The 13981-nt window shown below is 44.5% G+C and overlaps 1 protein-coding gene across 1 annotated transcript in view; it reads right to left on the bottom strand.

Moving 5' to 3' along the window:
- Window positions 1-13981, bottom strand: part of LOC103072766 (ran-binding protein 9-like) — a gene marked incomplete at its 3' end in the record, with an annotated part of 78244 nt that overhangs the window by 48742 nt on the left and 15521 nt on the right. Inside the window, 4 exon segments of the mRNA XM_082931213.1 lie at window positions 9862-10114; window positions 10116-10259; window positions 10261-10339; window positions 10424-11033. Of these exon segments, the coding sequence (XP_082787339.1) occupies window positions 9862-10114; window positions 10116-10259; window positions 10261-10339; window positions 10424-11033 (1086 nt within the window).

The raw sequence follows: 13981 nt of genomic DNA, 5'->3' as shown, positions 1-13981 counted from the left end.
CAGCAGGAAGTTTATTACCTTCAATGCTGTGGTGACCAAAGTACAACCCTCACACTACCAAAGTGTACATTTTTAAAACCACGGTCTTCAATGTTAAGTGTTTTCTAGATGGTTCAAGAAGAAAATACATGTACTGCTTCAGGACTCTAAGGCTAGCAAGGTCACCTCCTCCTATTCAATCTGTTGACTGCATTTAACTGAAACAGAAAGGGTTTGAATAAAGCCTTCCCCCAGACCCCGCCACTCTCCAACCTGCAGCCAAGTGCCTTTCTGAAAATATAAATCAGCCTTCCTTGTACCACTAGCCCTCAAGACAACTAACACTCCTTCCCATTCAGCCTAGAAAAAGATAAACTTCCAGAAAACCTTGTTTGATCTTGCCCTCTCTCTGCATTTTCCACCTCCTCCTTTCTGCTTCAGCCACACTGGGCAGGCCAGGCTGTGCCCAAACTACTCCCTCTAACTGGAAAGCTGTGTACCCCTCCTTCTCAGACTGGCCGGGTCCTCCTCAGCCCTTCTATCTTAGTTCAAGTTTTACTTCCTCAATTATTCTTTCTCTAGTCTCTCTGACTCGGTCTAACCTTTTTCATATGCCCTCCACACAACATTAACACATGTTAACACTTAATTTTGATTATTTTACTGTTTCTGCATTTTAATTCCCAGACCTCTTTATTCCCACTGACTTCCATTCTAATTTCAATCATTCTTCCTGGAGCCACACTCTGGATGCTGACATCACCTGAAACTACTCCACCTCAGAAATATTAAATCCCAGTAAAGTCTGTTTTGCTACAAAGCACATTTCTTGAATACAAATTAGCCCACATGCACTTGATAAACATGGCAATGATATCAGCATAATAAAGAAGACATTCAGCTCATAACACAGCTTTTCGCAGTACATTAATGAATTAAAGAGAAAATTTTAGCAATATACAGAGGCCCTAAGTCAAAAAACCTGGGATTCCTCCAGAAGTGCATCCCTATTGTGCCCAGTGTTTGGTGGCTTCAGGAACTGCTATACCTGCCACTGTATTAACCCATCTGGGGAAAATTCAAGTGCAGTACAGACCAAAAAAAGCGAAGATATTTCCTCTTCGTTTATATCAGTATGGACTCATGCATCTCATGCATATTTATTTTATACTTTGGGTTATAATTCAAGACTAGTTCATTTCTTTTGTTGCTCAAACTGTTCCCCGTTTAGCCACTGGGAGCTTTTTCAGTTGGCTGCTCTGGCGCTCTGACATACCTCCATTATGTGTTTTTTGTTTTTGTTACTTTCTGGCACTACAAGATGCTGGAAGCTCATCTTGTGCATTTCCTGCCCTAGTCCTAGAATCAGCCATTTCTCCAAGGGGCCCTGGCTCCTTTGATGGGCAAATGGCATTAGAATCCAAGATCTAGGTACTAGGTATGCTAACAGTTACTGGGGTGTCATTGCTTTTAGGCCCTCTCATTGACAAGAGTGAAGAAATACATGTGTGTATACTAAACCCCTGTATATACACACATCTGTGCTTTTTATTTAATCATCTGTGTACATATTAAACTGAACATGAGTTCATACTACTGTCTCCGACTCTAACCCATTACCACGTGGATCATTCTAACCACTCCAGTGGTGAGAAACCTAGCTCCCACTGTGCACCATCCACTGAGTTAACTGTTAAGTTCCAGTATCCATGGACAGCAGTATCAGAATTGTTAACTCATATCCCCCTGGGATGCAACTTATCAACAAGAATTCAGTGCTTATATAGTTTCTTTTACCTTTAGTTTTACAGATTCCACTGATTTCCAGTTACTTATTTAGGTCAGTGCCTTTTCCCTCCTCTTCTGAGATTGCTTCATATATTTGTAATATAGTTACACTGTTTTGTCACATTCCACATTCTACACTGGGATTCCGCCCCCCACCAAGTGACTTTCTAAAAAATATGTACCTATTAAGGTTCACTCTTTATGTCCTAAAACTGAGGGTTTGATAAGCACAGTGTCATGTAGCCACAATTACAGCATCATACAGAATACTTTCACTGACCTAAAACATCCCGTTCTTTGCCTCACTCGCCCTCTCTCCGTCCCCTCAAGCCCCTGACAACCACTCACCTTTTTCCTAGCTCTATAGTTTTGCTTTTCCAGAATGTCATATCACTGAGATCACACAGTATGCTATCTTTTCAGACTGGAGTCTTTCACTCAGTAATATGCATTTAAGATCCATATGTGTCTCTGTGTGGAAAGAGAGCTCATTTCTTTTTTATCACTGAATAATATTCTATTGTATGGTTGTACTGCAGTTTATCCATTCACCTACTGAGAGACATCTTGGTTGTTTCTTGGTTTTGGTGATGAGAAAAGCCGTTATGAACATTTACATGCAGGTTTTTGTATGGGCGTAAGTTTTCAAACCAGTTGGGTAAATACTTAGGAGCTCAACTGCTGGATCATATGGTAAACTATGTTTAGCTTTGGTAGAGACTGCCAAACCATCTTCCAAAGTGGCTGTATCATTTTGCACTCCCACCAGCAGAGTATGAGAGTTCCTGTTGCTCTCTGCACCCTCACCAGCAGTTGTCGTGGCCAGGTTTCCTTTGGATTTTAGCCGTTCTAATAGCTAAAGCTAAGCATTTCCAATTGGCTTAAAAAAAAAAAAAAAAACAGTGAAAAGAGCTAAACCCTGAATCAGATTTTTATTTTTGATTAAACAGCTGTCAAGAACTTACATCTCTAACAAGGAAGACCAAACCCCAGGGTTGAAGGCTGTGAAGGATCAGCAGCATGTGATGTTGGGCACACATGGGAGTGGAAATTTAACTGGGCTTGTATTTTACTAGGACTGTTATTTCTGTAGTGCTCTGGTTACAAAGTTCCATAGGTTTTAAGTGGTCTGCCCCAGCCCTATTTTTCCCATAAGCCCTGTTACTTTTAGTGCGCAATTCTGTGAAAAACATTGTTTTCCCAGCAACACAATTTTGGCATTACAGTGGAAATACCGACATCTTCCCCAAGGACACACCCTCCTATCCTCTCCCCTGTCTAAAGAATTCACTCTGCACTTCAAAATTCAAGGAACCCCAGGGCTTCCCTGGTGGTGCAGTAGTTGAGGGTCCGCCTGCCGATGCAGGGAACGCAGGTTCGTACCCCAGTCCGGGAGGATCCCACATGCCACGGAGCGGCTGGGCCCGTGAGCCATGGCCGCTGGGCCTGCGCGTCCGGAGCCTGTGCTCCGCGGCGGCACAGGCCACAACGGTGAGAGGCCCGCGTACCGCAAAAAAAAAAAAAAATTCAAGGAACTCCAATGCACTGAACCCTTTCTCGTTTGTTTGTTCCTCTCTTTCCTCTTCCAGGATGGTATACATGGTAATTATTTAAAAGCTCCCAAATATCTTAATTTCCCTCATATGCCTATCCTCCCATCATACCCAGCCAGCAAAACCACGGCCTTAAATCAACATTATAATCCACCTTCCCTACTCCTGCACTGGGCAGCTGGCCTTTGCGGAATAAAGACCAACCGTCCTGCAAACAGTCACCACTGTGAACTAATGATGTCAGCTGGGATCCTCCACTGCTATCCATACCACACAGCAATCTTTAGAAAGATGAAGATGGTCCACATCTCCATCATCCACTTTAGGCTTTAAGTCCTCTGCTTGAATTCAGTGAGCAAACTACCTCACCTCCTTCATCACTAAACGGGACTGGAACGGGGCTCCACCGCTGCGCACGGTTACGTTCTACTCTCCTCTCGCGCAGTACGAACTCGTCTGTCTGCAGCAGGTCCACCTCTTCCACTGCTATCGAAGCGACAGTACGTACTCGTCTCCTCTTCAAGGGCAAGCATCTTAAGCTTCTGAACCACCCTCCTCCCTCCAAGTCCTTACTCTGTCAGCCTCCCAAGCTTGTATTTTCATCCTTTCCCTCTTTACTCTCCCTCCCTTCGATCTATAAGGGCACAGCGTCCCAAAAATGTATGTCCTTTTCATAAAATTATGTCTCTGTGTTATAAATCATTGTCAGTAATACACTGGGGTTGGTGGTTAGTATAATGAACTTTTTTTTTTAACTTTAAGGTAATAAAACCAAGTATTGGTACTATTTATCTTATTTGTTAAAATACGTTAAATTCTGTAGACATTTATTGAGACTCCATACCTTGCACTAACATCATACTGTCATCTAACTTACGTCACTTCAGTTTTACCCACGCAGCCAAACTAAAACTAGGCCTACTTAGAAATGATACAATAGTTTCTAACACAGTACCTTCCAAAGGGTTTTCTAGGGATAATTTTAAGTATGCGGATTTTCATCTTACATGCTGATGTTATAAGCTAATCTCCAGATACAACGTAACTCCAATACCAACCATTTAAAAAAAAAAAAAACCCCACAGCTGCCCTAACCTCCATTCTCCTCCAGGTATTGACTAATCTCTTTCCTCATCTATATTTCTCAAGAATAACCTATATTCACTACACTTTCTGCTTGGTCCCTTCTACTGACCCTGATTTCTGCCCCCATCACTCAATTCACACTGCTCTACCTAAGGTCACAACGATCTACTTTCCAAATCCAGTGGAAAATTTTCTGTACCTATGTCACTAAACCTATATGTTGCATTTGACACTAAAGTTCACTTCCTCATTTCTGACACTCCTCTGCTCAGCTTCTGTGACACCACCCTCCCCGCTGTCCAGGTGCCTCTTAACTACTCCTTCTTGGGCTCCCTGCACTCTTTTAATGTTGGTCTTGCTCAGGATTCCATCTTTGGCCCACTGCTCTTCTCACTTTACTCACTCTCTCTCACACTCTTGAGTTTCAACTACCAGCTACAGGCGACTCCCAGGTCAGTCATGACCTCAGCCTCTGCTCCAGGTTCAGGTCAATGATGGTACGTGCCAGCCCCTCCTAGGAGATACTGACTCCCACTGTCCCTACTGAGAGGAGTGGGGCCCACACTATCCTTCCACCAGGAGGACATTTTGTATTTTATAACAACCCTCACACCCCTACAGCTGATTCAACACAGGTCAGCATCTACGGGAAGGCTACCAATACACTCCACAGCACAGAATGAAAAGCTCTGCCCAACTAAGAAAGATGGCAACTAGCTAGGCCAATCTGCTGAGTCTCTTGGGAGTTTAAAATAGGAAAAAGGATAAACCAGTTAGTAGGGAAAAGAACAGAAAACCACCAGAAACTAGCACTGTAGCTGAATCATCTGAACATTAGAATAAAGTGACAAATCAGGACCTCCAGCTGTGGCGATGACACAGAGCCACCCTAACGCCAGAAGACCTCTTTCTGTTCTTTCTCCAATGCTATTTCTTTGGCTTCTTCTGGTTTACATGAAGTCAGATCACATGGCTAAGATTCCCATTTTTACTTACCTCTAAGTGTAATACTTCCTTGCGATCATTATTTGCTTCACGGTTCACTGCAAAAACCTAACAGGGCTGGAAACCCAGCATCAGCCTTGATTTCTCCATCATTCCATCATATCCAGTCAGATTTACTTCAACACAGATCACAGATATGTCTGCTCTTCTCTGCCCCCACCACTGACCAGTTCAGGTCCTTATTTCTTATGTGGTCTGCAACAGCCTTCTAAATGAGTCTGCTATTTCCAGGCTTGTGTCCCTGAGTCCACCTCCCAATTAGTTGTATAATCCGACAAAGATGAAAATGAGCCAGTCACTTCCTACTTAAAATCCTTAGATGATTCTTTGTCTCCTACAGAATAAGATCCAAGCTCGATAAAATATTCTATAAGGCCTCGCACGATCTTTTCCCAGCTGTACCTTGTCACACACTTAAATTCCAACAACCCCATATTGCTTGTAGATCCAAACATACAGAATAATTCTCTCCTCTATGCTTTTGTTTATGCTTTTTCCCTTGTAATGCCCAGCCCCTCCTCCCCTATATCATACTCATCTTTCAAGACTGACCGCTGGCGTCATCCCCCTCAAGAAGCTTTTCCTGACCCACCAACTTCACCCCTGACAAGGGCAGCCTGCAGCAGATGCTCCCCCATCTTCCACAGTACTCTATGACACTTCCCTACTACACACACTGCTTGATGTCCTTTGAGCTCTTCGAATTCAAAGAGAGTGTCTTATTCACCTTTGAGTATCCAGAACCTGGCACAAAGTAAACACTCACTAAAAGCTTGCTGAATAAACAAAATGAATAAATAGAGAGTAAGGTATATATACAAATTGTCTAGAAGAATATCTGCCCTACAGCAATTGCTCAATAAATCATTACCAAAAAAAAAAAATGATTACTATTGTCTACTTCTGTTAAGTACGATTATTAGAATCACTTAATCCTTGCAGTTATAACTAGCATTCTTAAAGCTCAATTTTGGCAAAGGGATCCCTAGGAAAGTTTGATTTTTAAATTCCTTGATTTTGAAGCACATTTTTATATCACCTCCCATAAATCTCTAAAGACATGTGTAGTGGTAAGCAAGCAAATATGTGTTGAGCTACTTATTCTCCATAAAGAAGTGCAAGAAATTAGATAAGCAGTTAAACTGAGGACACATTAAAGGCCTAGTGACTAGTGATACGGAGGGGGAGGGGAGCTGGGCACACCAAAAGTTCAACTGATTTGGTCACTGTTAATAATACTTCAATTAGAAGGTGCAGTTCACTATTCATTTCTTCCTATCATTCCCAACTTTCACTTATCTTACATTTCTTCTAAGCTGCCCTAAATCAGTATAATCAAGGCGTCTGGACTTTTCCATGGCGTTAGTGTGCTCCAGGTAGCACTTTCCCCAGAGGAAGTACTTTCAACATCAACTATTCTTCAAAGTCAACTATTCTTCAAAAAGTTATAAATGTGATCACTGGATTTTAACTACTTGAGATAATTAAGTCTCATACAAATTGAAATAGGCAATACGGTGTGGTGGAAAGAACACTAAATCTAAAATCAATGAAAATTAGTTTCCAATCCTGGCTTACTTGTGACTGGGAAGCTCTAACTTCCAGGTGCTCCCACTTTTTCTCATCTTAAATGAGAATTCCACCATCTTATGCAAATTCACTAACATGCTCCTGAGTGTATGTATCAGAACGCTTGGCAAAGTAAACAAATCGTGGTAACTTCACAAATATAAAAATGCAACCTGTAACTGAAACATTTAGACTAATCAAACCCACTGTCATATTCATTAAAATGCTTTAAATTGGAATAAAGTGACCATTATAACTAGGTCTAAACTTGTCACATTTATACTTATTCAAAGCTGACAAGAATTTCAAAAATAAAAGGGGCCATGCTTGAGGATTTCAACAGTTGGTGTGTGACTGCTAAGCAAAAAGTCTTCTAAAAGTTTTTAACAGGTAGTAAACACACCCAATTCCTCTGCAATCCAATCAACTTGGTCTGTATGGCTGACACTGTTTAACATTAATCCCTTCAAATCATTTAAGGAACCCCACTGTTTCCAAAAGAGTAACTCCAATTTAGAAGAATAACATCTTCAAAACAGAATACGTTCAGACCAAAAGAAATTTATATTTCAAAGGTAAGAAAATCCTCATCATATGGAAAATAATTACCATCAATCTTTTGAAATTCTGTAATATGCAAAAATACTTTATGAACAATAGTTTTTAAGGTTATTTTGTGACTTCAAATTTGCTTAGTGCTACCTAAGACACTTCCCCCTTGCTTAGATGCCCAGTAACTTCTGGTGTGGTCCACTCTGAAGGCACACAGAAAAACAACAGGAAAAACACACAGGCACATATTAAAATAACAAGACGAGGAAGAGGCAGTAGAAGGGGAAAAGGGCCCATGTTTGTGACAAGGGGGAAGGGAGAGACAAAGGGGAGATAGAAAAAAGGGAGAGGAAAGAAAAAGAATGACAAACAGCAAAATCTGTTCTTCCAGAAATAATGGTTTATGTTTACAAAAGAGTGAAGTTTCCAGAAAAGTGAATCTTAGTATTACACAACAGAAAGTAATAAAGAAGCCAAGAGGAAAAATAACTGAGACAGCAGTGTCATAAATATTCCAAACTCCAACCAATTTCACATAAGCTGCACTTCTGCGTGACCCAAATCATCAATTTTATGTAAAAGTAGTTAGTAAAACTAGTCAAGGCATGTTACAGGGCTAAACAGACTATAATCACAGATCTTAGATATGAAAATTCAGAGCTGGAAATCTTACCAACACCCAGCTCAACTCCCTCATCACTCAGAGGAAGAAACTGAGACCCTGTCTGGTAACATGCCTAAAATCACGAATGATGGCAGGACTCGGAAAGCTAGAATTCTTTGTTCAATAATCTCTTATATCTTCTCCCTCTGATTTTATAAGCTAACTATCAACCATCAACCATAAAATTTAAAGTAAAGTTTTGTGGAGTCTAACAAAAAGCATTCTGGTAGCCAGATCAGAAATAAACACTTCATACATAGCACTGTTAACACAAATTAAAACTCAAAATTAAACAACAGCCTTCACAGGATATTAACAAAATGTCCTAACTTAAGAAAAACCAAAGGTCCAATATTTTGAAAATTTCAGCCATTTAGATTAAGAACCATAACATTTAAAATTGAAAGTACTTCTCTGGATCTATGGATAAAAGGAATATTCAACAAGGCCTATTTTTGTGCGTTATTCTTTGCAGCCAAATCATTTGGAAGACTTCGGTGCCCATTCTCCTTCCTGATTAAATAGTAACTTATTTATCAAGGTTCTTCTCAAATTTCAGTCCAGTAAACTTTAAGAATTTCACCACAATGGTTGTTTATACCCTCTATATCCATGTCACTAGGATCTGATAAAGACCCTCCCTTTGAAGCCAATCAAAATGAGGCTGCTCTGAATGTAAAAGCAGCAGGTTCAGGGCCTAAAAAACTGCATTTGTTTCCAGATAGACTGACACATTGGATTGATTTTTTTCCCCCAGACAAGTAAATTTGATGCGTGTTATTAATGTGGGCTACATTTCAAAAACTCTCATAGCAATTTATAATTTTATATACAACTGATCTGATTAAAGCTTTGTTTTAACATAGGAGAGGTAGGTGAGGGAGGAGGGGGAGAGCACTAGCCTAAGGCTTTTTTTTTTTAACTGCAGGTGGAAAATAGGAGCCAATTTTCTTTAAAATGCTAAATAACGTTTTTAACAAATCCCTGTTTTCAACGAGACTTTCATAATGCCAACACATAAATATAGGGCATATCCAATCAGTCGTGGTAGGTTTCTGCTCCCCTAAGAAAACATGTACTCCTGAGGTTTCACCTCTCGTACCCTCCAGTTGCTTTTAGCAAGATACACTGACGGCAAACTTGGGGCCCCGGCCCTTGTGCTCCCCTAGACAATCTCTAGCTTAATTTGGGCCAAAATCCTCCACTGATTACTCCTCCCCCTATACATCCCTGCTCTCCCTTAATTAGAAATTATCCCTCAGAATCGTGCCTCTCTTCCCCCACGTAAGAGGAGAGCGCCTGACCCAACACCACCTGGAGAACAATGTAACCCAACTCCGAGCCCATAGATTCCTCCATCCCAGCCCTACGATTTATCTCAAAGGGAAATCAGAAGGCGAGTTATGTCCTGTCATCCTGGATTCCCCCGAGGTGTCCTGCTCCTGGCCTGGGATTACCAGCTCCATTCTACCCAGGACCATTATACTCACCTTCCCCTTCCCAGAATTGCCTGCTTTCCCTCGCACCTCTCCCCGCGACACCAATCCCACCCTGGGAGCAGCAGAGCCGGCGGCGAGTCCCCTCCGAGGACACCCGGCCCCGGGAGGGCGGGGGCGGCCCAAGGGTCTGCGGCCCCACTCCCACCGCAGGACACACGCCCAGTACCTTTGTAGTGCACCCGCAGGTTGTTCTGAGACAGGCCGATGTAGCTGAACTTGTCCTTCGGGCTCCAGGACCGAGGCAGCGGCGTCTCCTGCTCGTCCACGGCCGGGTAGAGGCGCTTCAGCCGCCGCTGCAGCTCCTTCTCCTGCTCGTTCAGGGCCGAGTCCCCGTGCGGGAAGGGGGCCGCAGCACTGCTGCCCGCCGCCACGGCCGGAGCCGTGCTGCGGCGGCGGCTGCCCGGACATCCCGGCCGCGACTTCAGCCTGCGGCCACCTCCACCTCTTCTCTCCTTCCTCCTCCGCTTCCCGGGGGCGCTGTCGCTGCGGCCGCCGGCACCAGGCGCCCAGTCCGCCCGCCCCGGAAGCAGGCGGCGGGCCGCGCGCCGAGAGGGAGAAAGCACGACGGTTGGGGGGCTCGGAGCCGGGGGAGTGGGCGCCGGGCCCGGGGAGGCACCGAGAGAACGCTGGCCGGAGCGCGGGCGCTGGACCGGGACGAGGAGCCGAGGGCGGGGGCGAGGCGGGGGCGCGAGAGGAGAAGGCGCGGTGGCAGCAGCCGCGGCCGCTACTCTCGCGGCTGTTTCCCGGCGGGCGGGCCGGGCCGGCGCGAGATGCTGCGCGCGGGCGGTGCTGGGCGAAGGGGCGGGGCCGGAGGGGCGAGCTCGGCGCGAGGGGCGGGGCATCTGGTCCCGGCGCAGGGAGACCGCACCAGGGAGGTGGGTGGCCTCGCGCGGACTCCGCCTTTGCCCGGGTCCGCCAAACGTTTGCGGACCGGGTGCTGGGGTCCCCGCCTCTGCCGGGAGCCCGCCGCCTCGCCCCGCTTGCCCGGGCCCTCCCCGGGAGAATCTCCTCCTACTTTACTTCTTTTTGTTGTCGTCGCCCCACCTCCCCAACCGTAGGGTTCCCGCTGGCGCGGCGGGGCCCGCTTCTCGCCCAGGCGAAAGTAATCGAGCCCCGTTGGGGCCGCCGCGAGTCCGGGCTGCGGGCCCCAGGGACGAGCGGGGAGGCTCCGGCTCCCGGCTCCCAAATTGGGTCCCTGGGGCGAGCCGTCCGGGCGGCGCCCACGGGCTGCTCGGGCTCCAGCTCCTGCACCAGTACAGGTCCCTGTTTGCCGCCTCCCTCTTAAGGAACCAACTGCTCTGCATACTTCATAACCATTTCTGAAGGGAAAGTCTCCCACTTAAAACAGGGAGCATTTTGTTAAGTAATTTTATGAGGACTTAAAGTGAACCCAGGGCGGCAGAAGGTGTCACTAATTTATTAGGAATGCTAATAAAGACTGGCATCTCATCAAAGAGCAGGAACACGAACCGTACGAATACAAGGTGTATGTACGCAGGGCTTCTGGAGGCGTCAAAACATTTTAGAGACTCCTTAGTTTTCGTAACAGGCCTCTTTGTTACGTAGCAAAGAATTATGACCATTTTGAAAACAAGGAAATATTCACTGAGGTCAGCAGAGTCAAAAATAGGACTTCCTACTTTGCAATTCCCAACAGCGCTTTGCTTGGTCGACTAATTGGGCACAACTCGCCAAGTGTTGCTCTCTGACCCGTCCTAACATTAACTATTTTTTCATCACATCTCTTTGTTTAGGTTATCGTTTCCTTAGCTGGCAAAATCGAGCTTTACACGTGTAATCTACACCATATAAATTCTGGTATTTTGTTTGCTTCCAAAGATTTTATGGTGCTAATTGTTTGGCCAAATAAGCAAGGAGTGTTCTTTGCTGAATAGAGAATTATTTTGTCTTGAAGAGGGTAGGTAAATGGTGATTTAATTGAAGGCCCTCAATGGCTGGCCAGAACTAATAGTCATTTAGTCTAATTTCTCCCTCAATTACCCAGCAACTAGATGCCCTGTTGTTCTTTAATAAAAATATCCGATAATTCTAACCTGCTGTTTGATGACTTTTTTCAAGCCACTGCACTTTAAATTACATGATGTCATTGTGTGTAAATTGTTCTAAGACTGTCATTTATATTACAGTAACGAGTTAAATGTAAACCAAGCTCTATTTAAATGTTGGCTAGCCAAGGTAGAATAAATGGGCTCCAAGTCTCATCAAACTTTCTTGAAATAGTCGCCAAGGTTTTATTTATGACAGTGTACTTTCTTCTGTCAGCACACTGAAAAACCATTTAGAACTTTACATATCCTAGGAAAGGCGGAGAGAATAAAAGTATCTTGACATTGGGCTTCCCTGGTGGCGCAGTGGTTTAGAATCCACCTGCCAATGCAGGGGACATGGGCTCGAGCCCTGATCCGGGAAGATCCCACATGCTGTGGAGCAACTAAGCGGTCCGTATGCCACAACCACTGAGCCTGTGCTCTAGAGCCCGTGAGCCACAACTACAAATCTGAAGTGTCAAAGAAATTTAGGCCTAAAAAGCTTCAACAGATAGTACTGATAGATGAAATACGGAAGCAAACTGAGTGCCCAGCATGAAGGGACTAGTTGACGAAATTCCACTCAATGGAATCAGGAGCACACAGAGGAAATTTGTTTGAATTTTTTTAAATGCATCCCCTCTGGGCAGTGGAATCCCCAAAAGACAGGGCCAACTAATTAGAGAAAAGGCACTCCTTTCTCTTGACTTAGTGGATATTGGGCCCAGTTTCTTACCCACTCCTTCCAGGCCTCCTGCACAAGCACAGCCTGAAATAAATATTATATACCCTCTTAAAAATGAAGACATGGAAAAATGATTCTGATGTTCTAAGTGGAAAAAGGCTATACAGTAATTTACACTGCCAAAGCTGTTAGCAAAAGGCATGAAGGAAAATCACAAAATGTTTCTATAATGGGCAATTATAATACATAATTAAAATTTTATTACCAATATATTAGACTTTTACATAGAGATGTAAATGATAAAAATCCACCAGCCTTGAACTTGTCCACAACATTTTTGCACCTATATTTTCAGTCCTTCCCATGTATTGCTGTAATATTGATACACACATATCTGCTGAGGTTCTCAGTAGTGAACAGTTAGGAGCCAATTCTGGCTCTCTTAAGCGGAAGCAACTTATTGGAATGATATTTGGTGGGTCTCAGAATTGACCAGAAGGCTAGACAACCAGGCCTAAAACAAAGACCAAAAGGGTTCAGGCAGAACAAATAGACTGGCCCCACCACTGGTCGCGTCAGCCACCCTCAGATGCCACCTCCACCACCTAGACTGTCACCTTTCCGACCCCAAGTCTTTTTATTACTCACTCATATTTCAAAGTTGGCCAAGCCTAGGTTGCATGTTCATGCCAGGGGCTGCCAGTGAGCAGATATCCCCAGCTTATAGAGGTACTGAGTTATTGAGACCTTCAGCTCAGGGTGGGCCTGGAGTGGCTAGAGCCTGTGGTCCCTTCTGGCAGTGCGCAGCCCCATGTGTTCATAGAGCGCTTTACACGTCTCATTCATTTTCTATGCTTGGCATGACATGAAGAAGTTAGAACACACTGCCCTAATGGGACAGTGGCCACTGATGCTCTCAGTCGAGGATCTTCCAGCACTAGGAAAGAGGTGCAGACACTGGCCAGCCGGTTTCAGTAAGTGTCCATGACAGTATCCTTCTAGGTACTGGAAAATGGGATGGCAGAGTGTGCCATCTGTAGTACTGCTTTAGGGTCTATATTAGTTATCCATTGCTGCTGAACAAATTACCCCCAAACTAAGTGGTTTAAAATAACAACATTTATTATCATACAGTTTCTGTGACTCAGAAACCTCATGGGCATTCAAGGTGTCAGCTGGGGCTAAAGTTATCTCCAGACTTGACTGAGGAAGGATCCACTTCTAAGCTCACTTACGTGGTTGTTTCTGGAGGATTGGATTCTGTTTCTGGAGACCATTGGTCTAAGGGCCTCGGTTCCTTGCTGGCTATTGGCCGGAAGTGGCCCTCAATTCTTTGCCACATAGGCCTCTCCAACATGGCACCTTGCTTCATCAAAATGTGCAGGCCAAGAAAGCACTAGCAGCGGGGCAGAAGCCACAGTCTTTTGTAACCGCATCACAGAAGTGACATCCCATCACTTTTGCCATAATCTGTTCAGAGTAAGTCACTAGGTCCAGCCCACATTCAAGGGGAGGGGATGACACAAGGGCATGAACACCAGAAGGCCGGGATC

Source organism: Lipotes vexillifer, unplaced genomic scaffold (genome assembly GCF_000442215.2).
Source record: "Lipotes vexillifer unplaced genomic scaffold, Lipotes_vexillifer_v1.1 scaffold863, whole genome shotgun sequence".
Classification (NCBI taxonomy): domain Eukaryota; kingdom Metazoa; phylum Chordata; class Mammalia; order Artiodactyla; family Lipotidae; genus Lipotes; species Lipotes vexillifer.
This window is presented reverse-complemented; position numbering and strand designations above follow the sequence as displayed.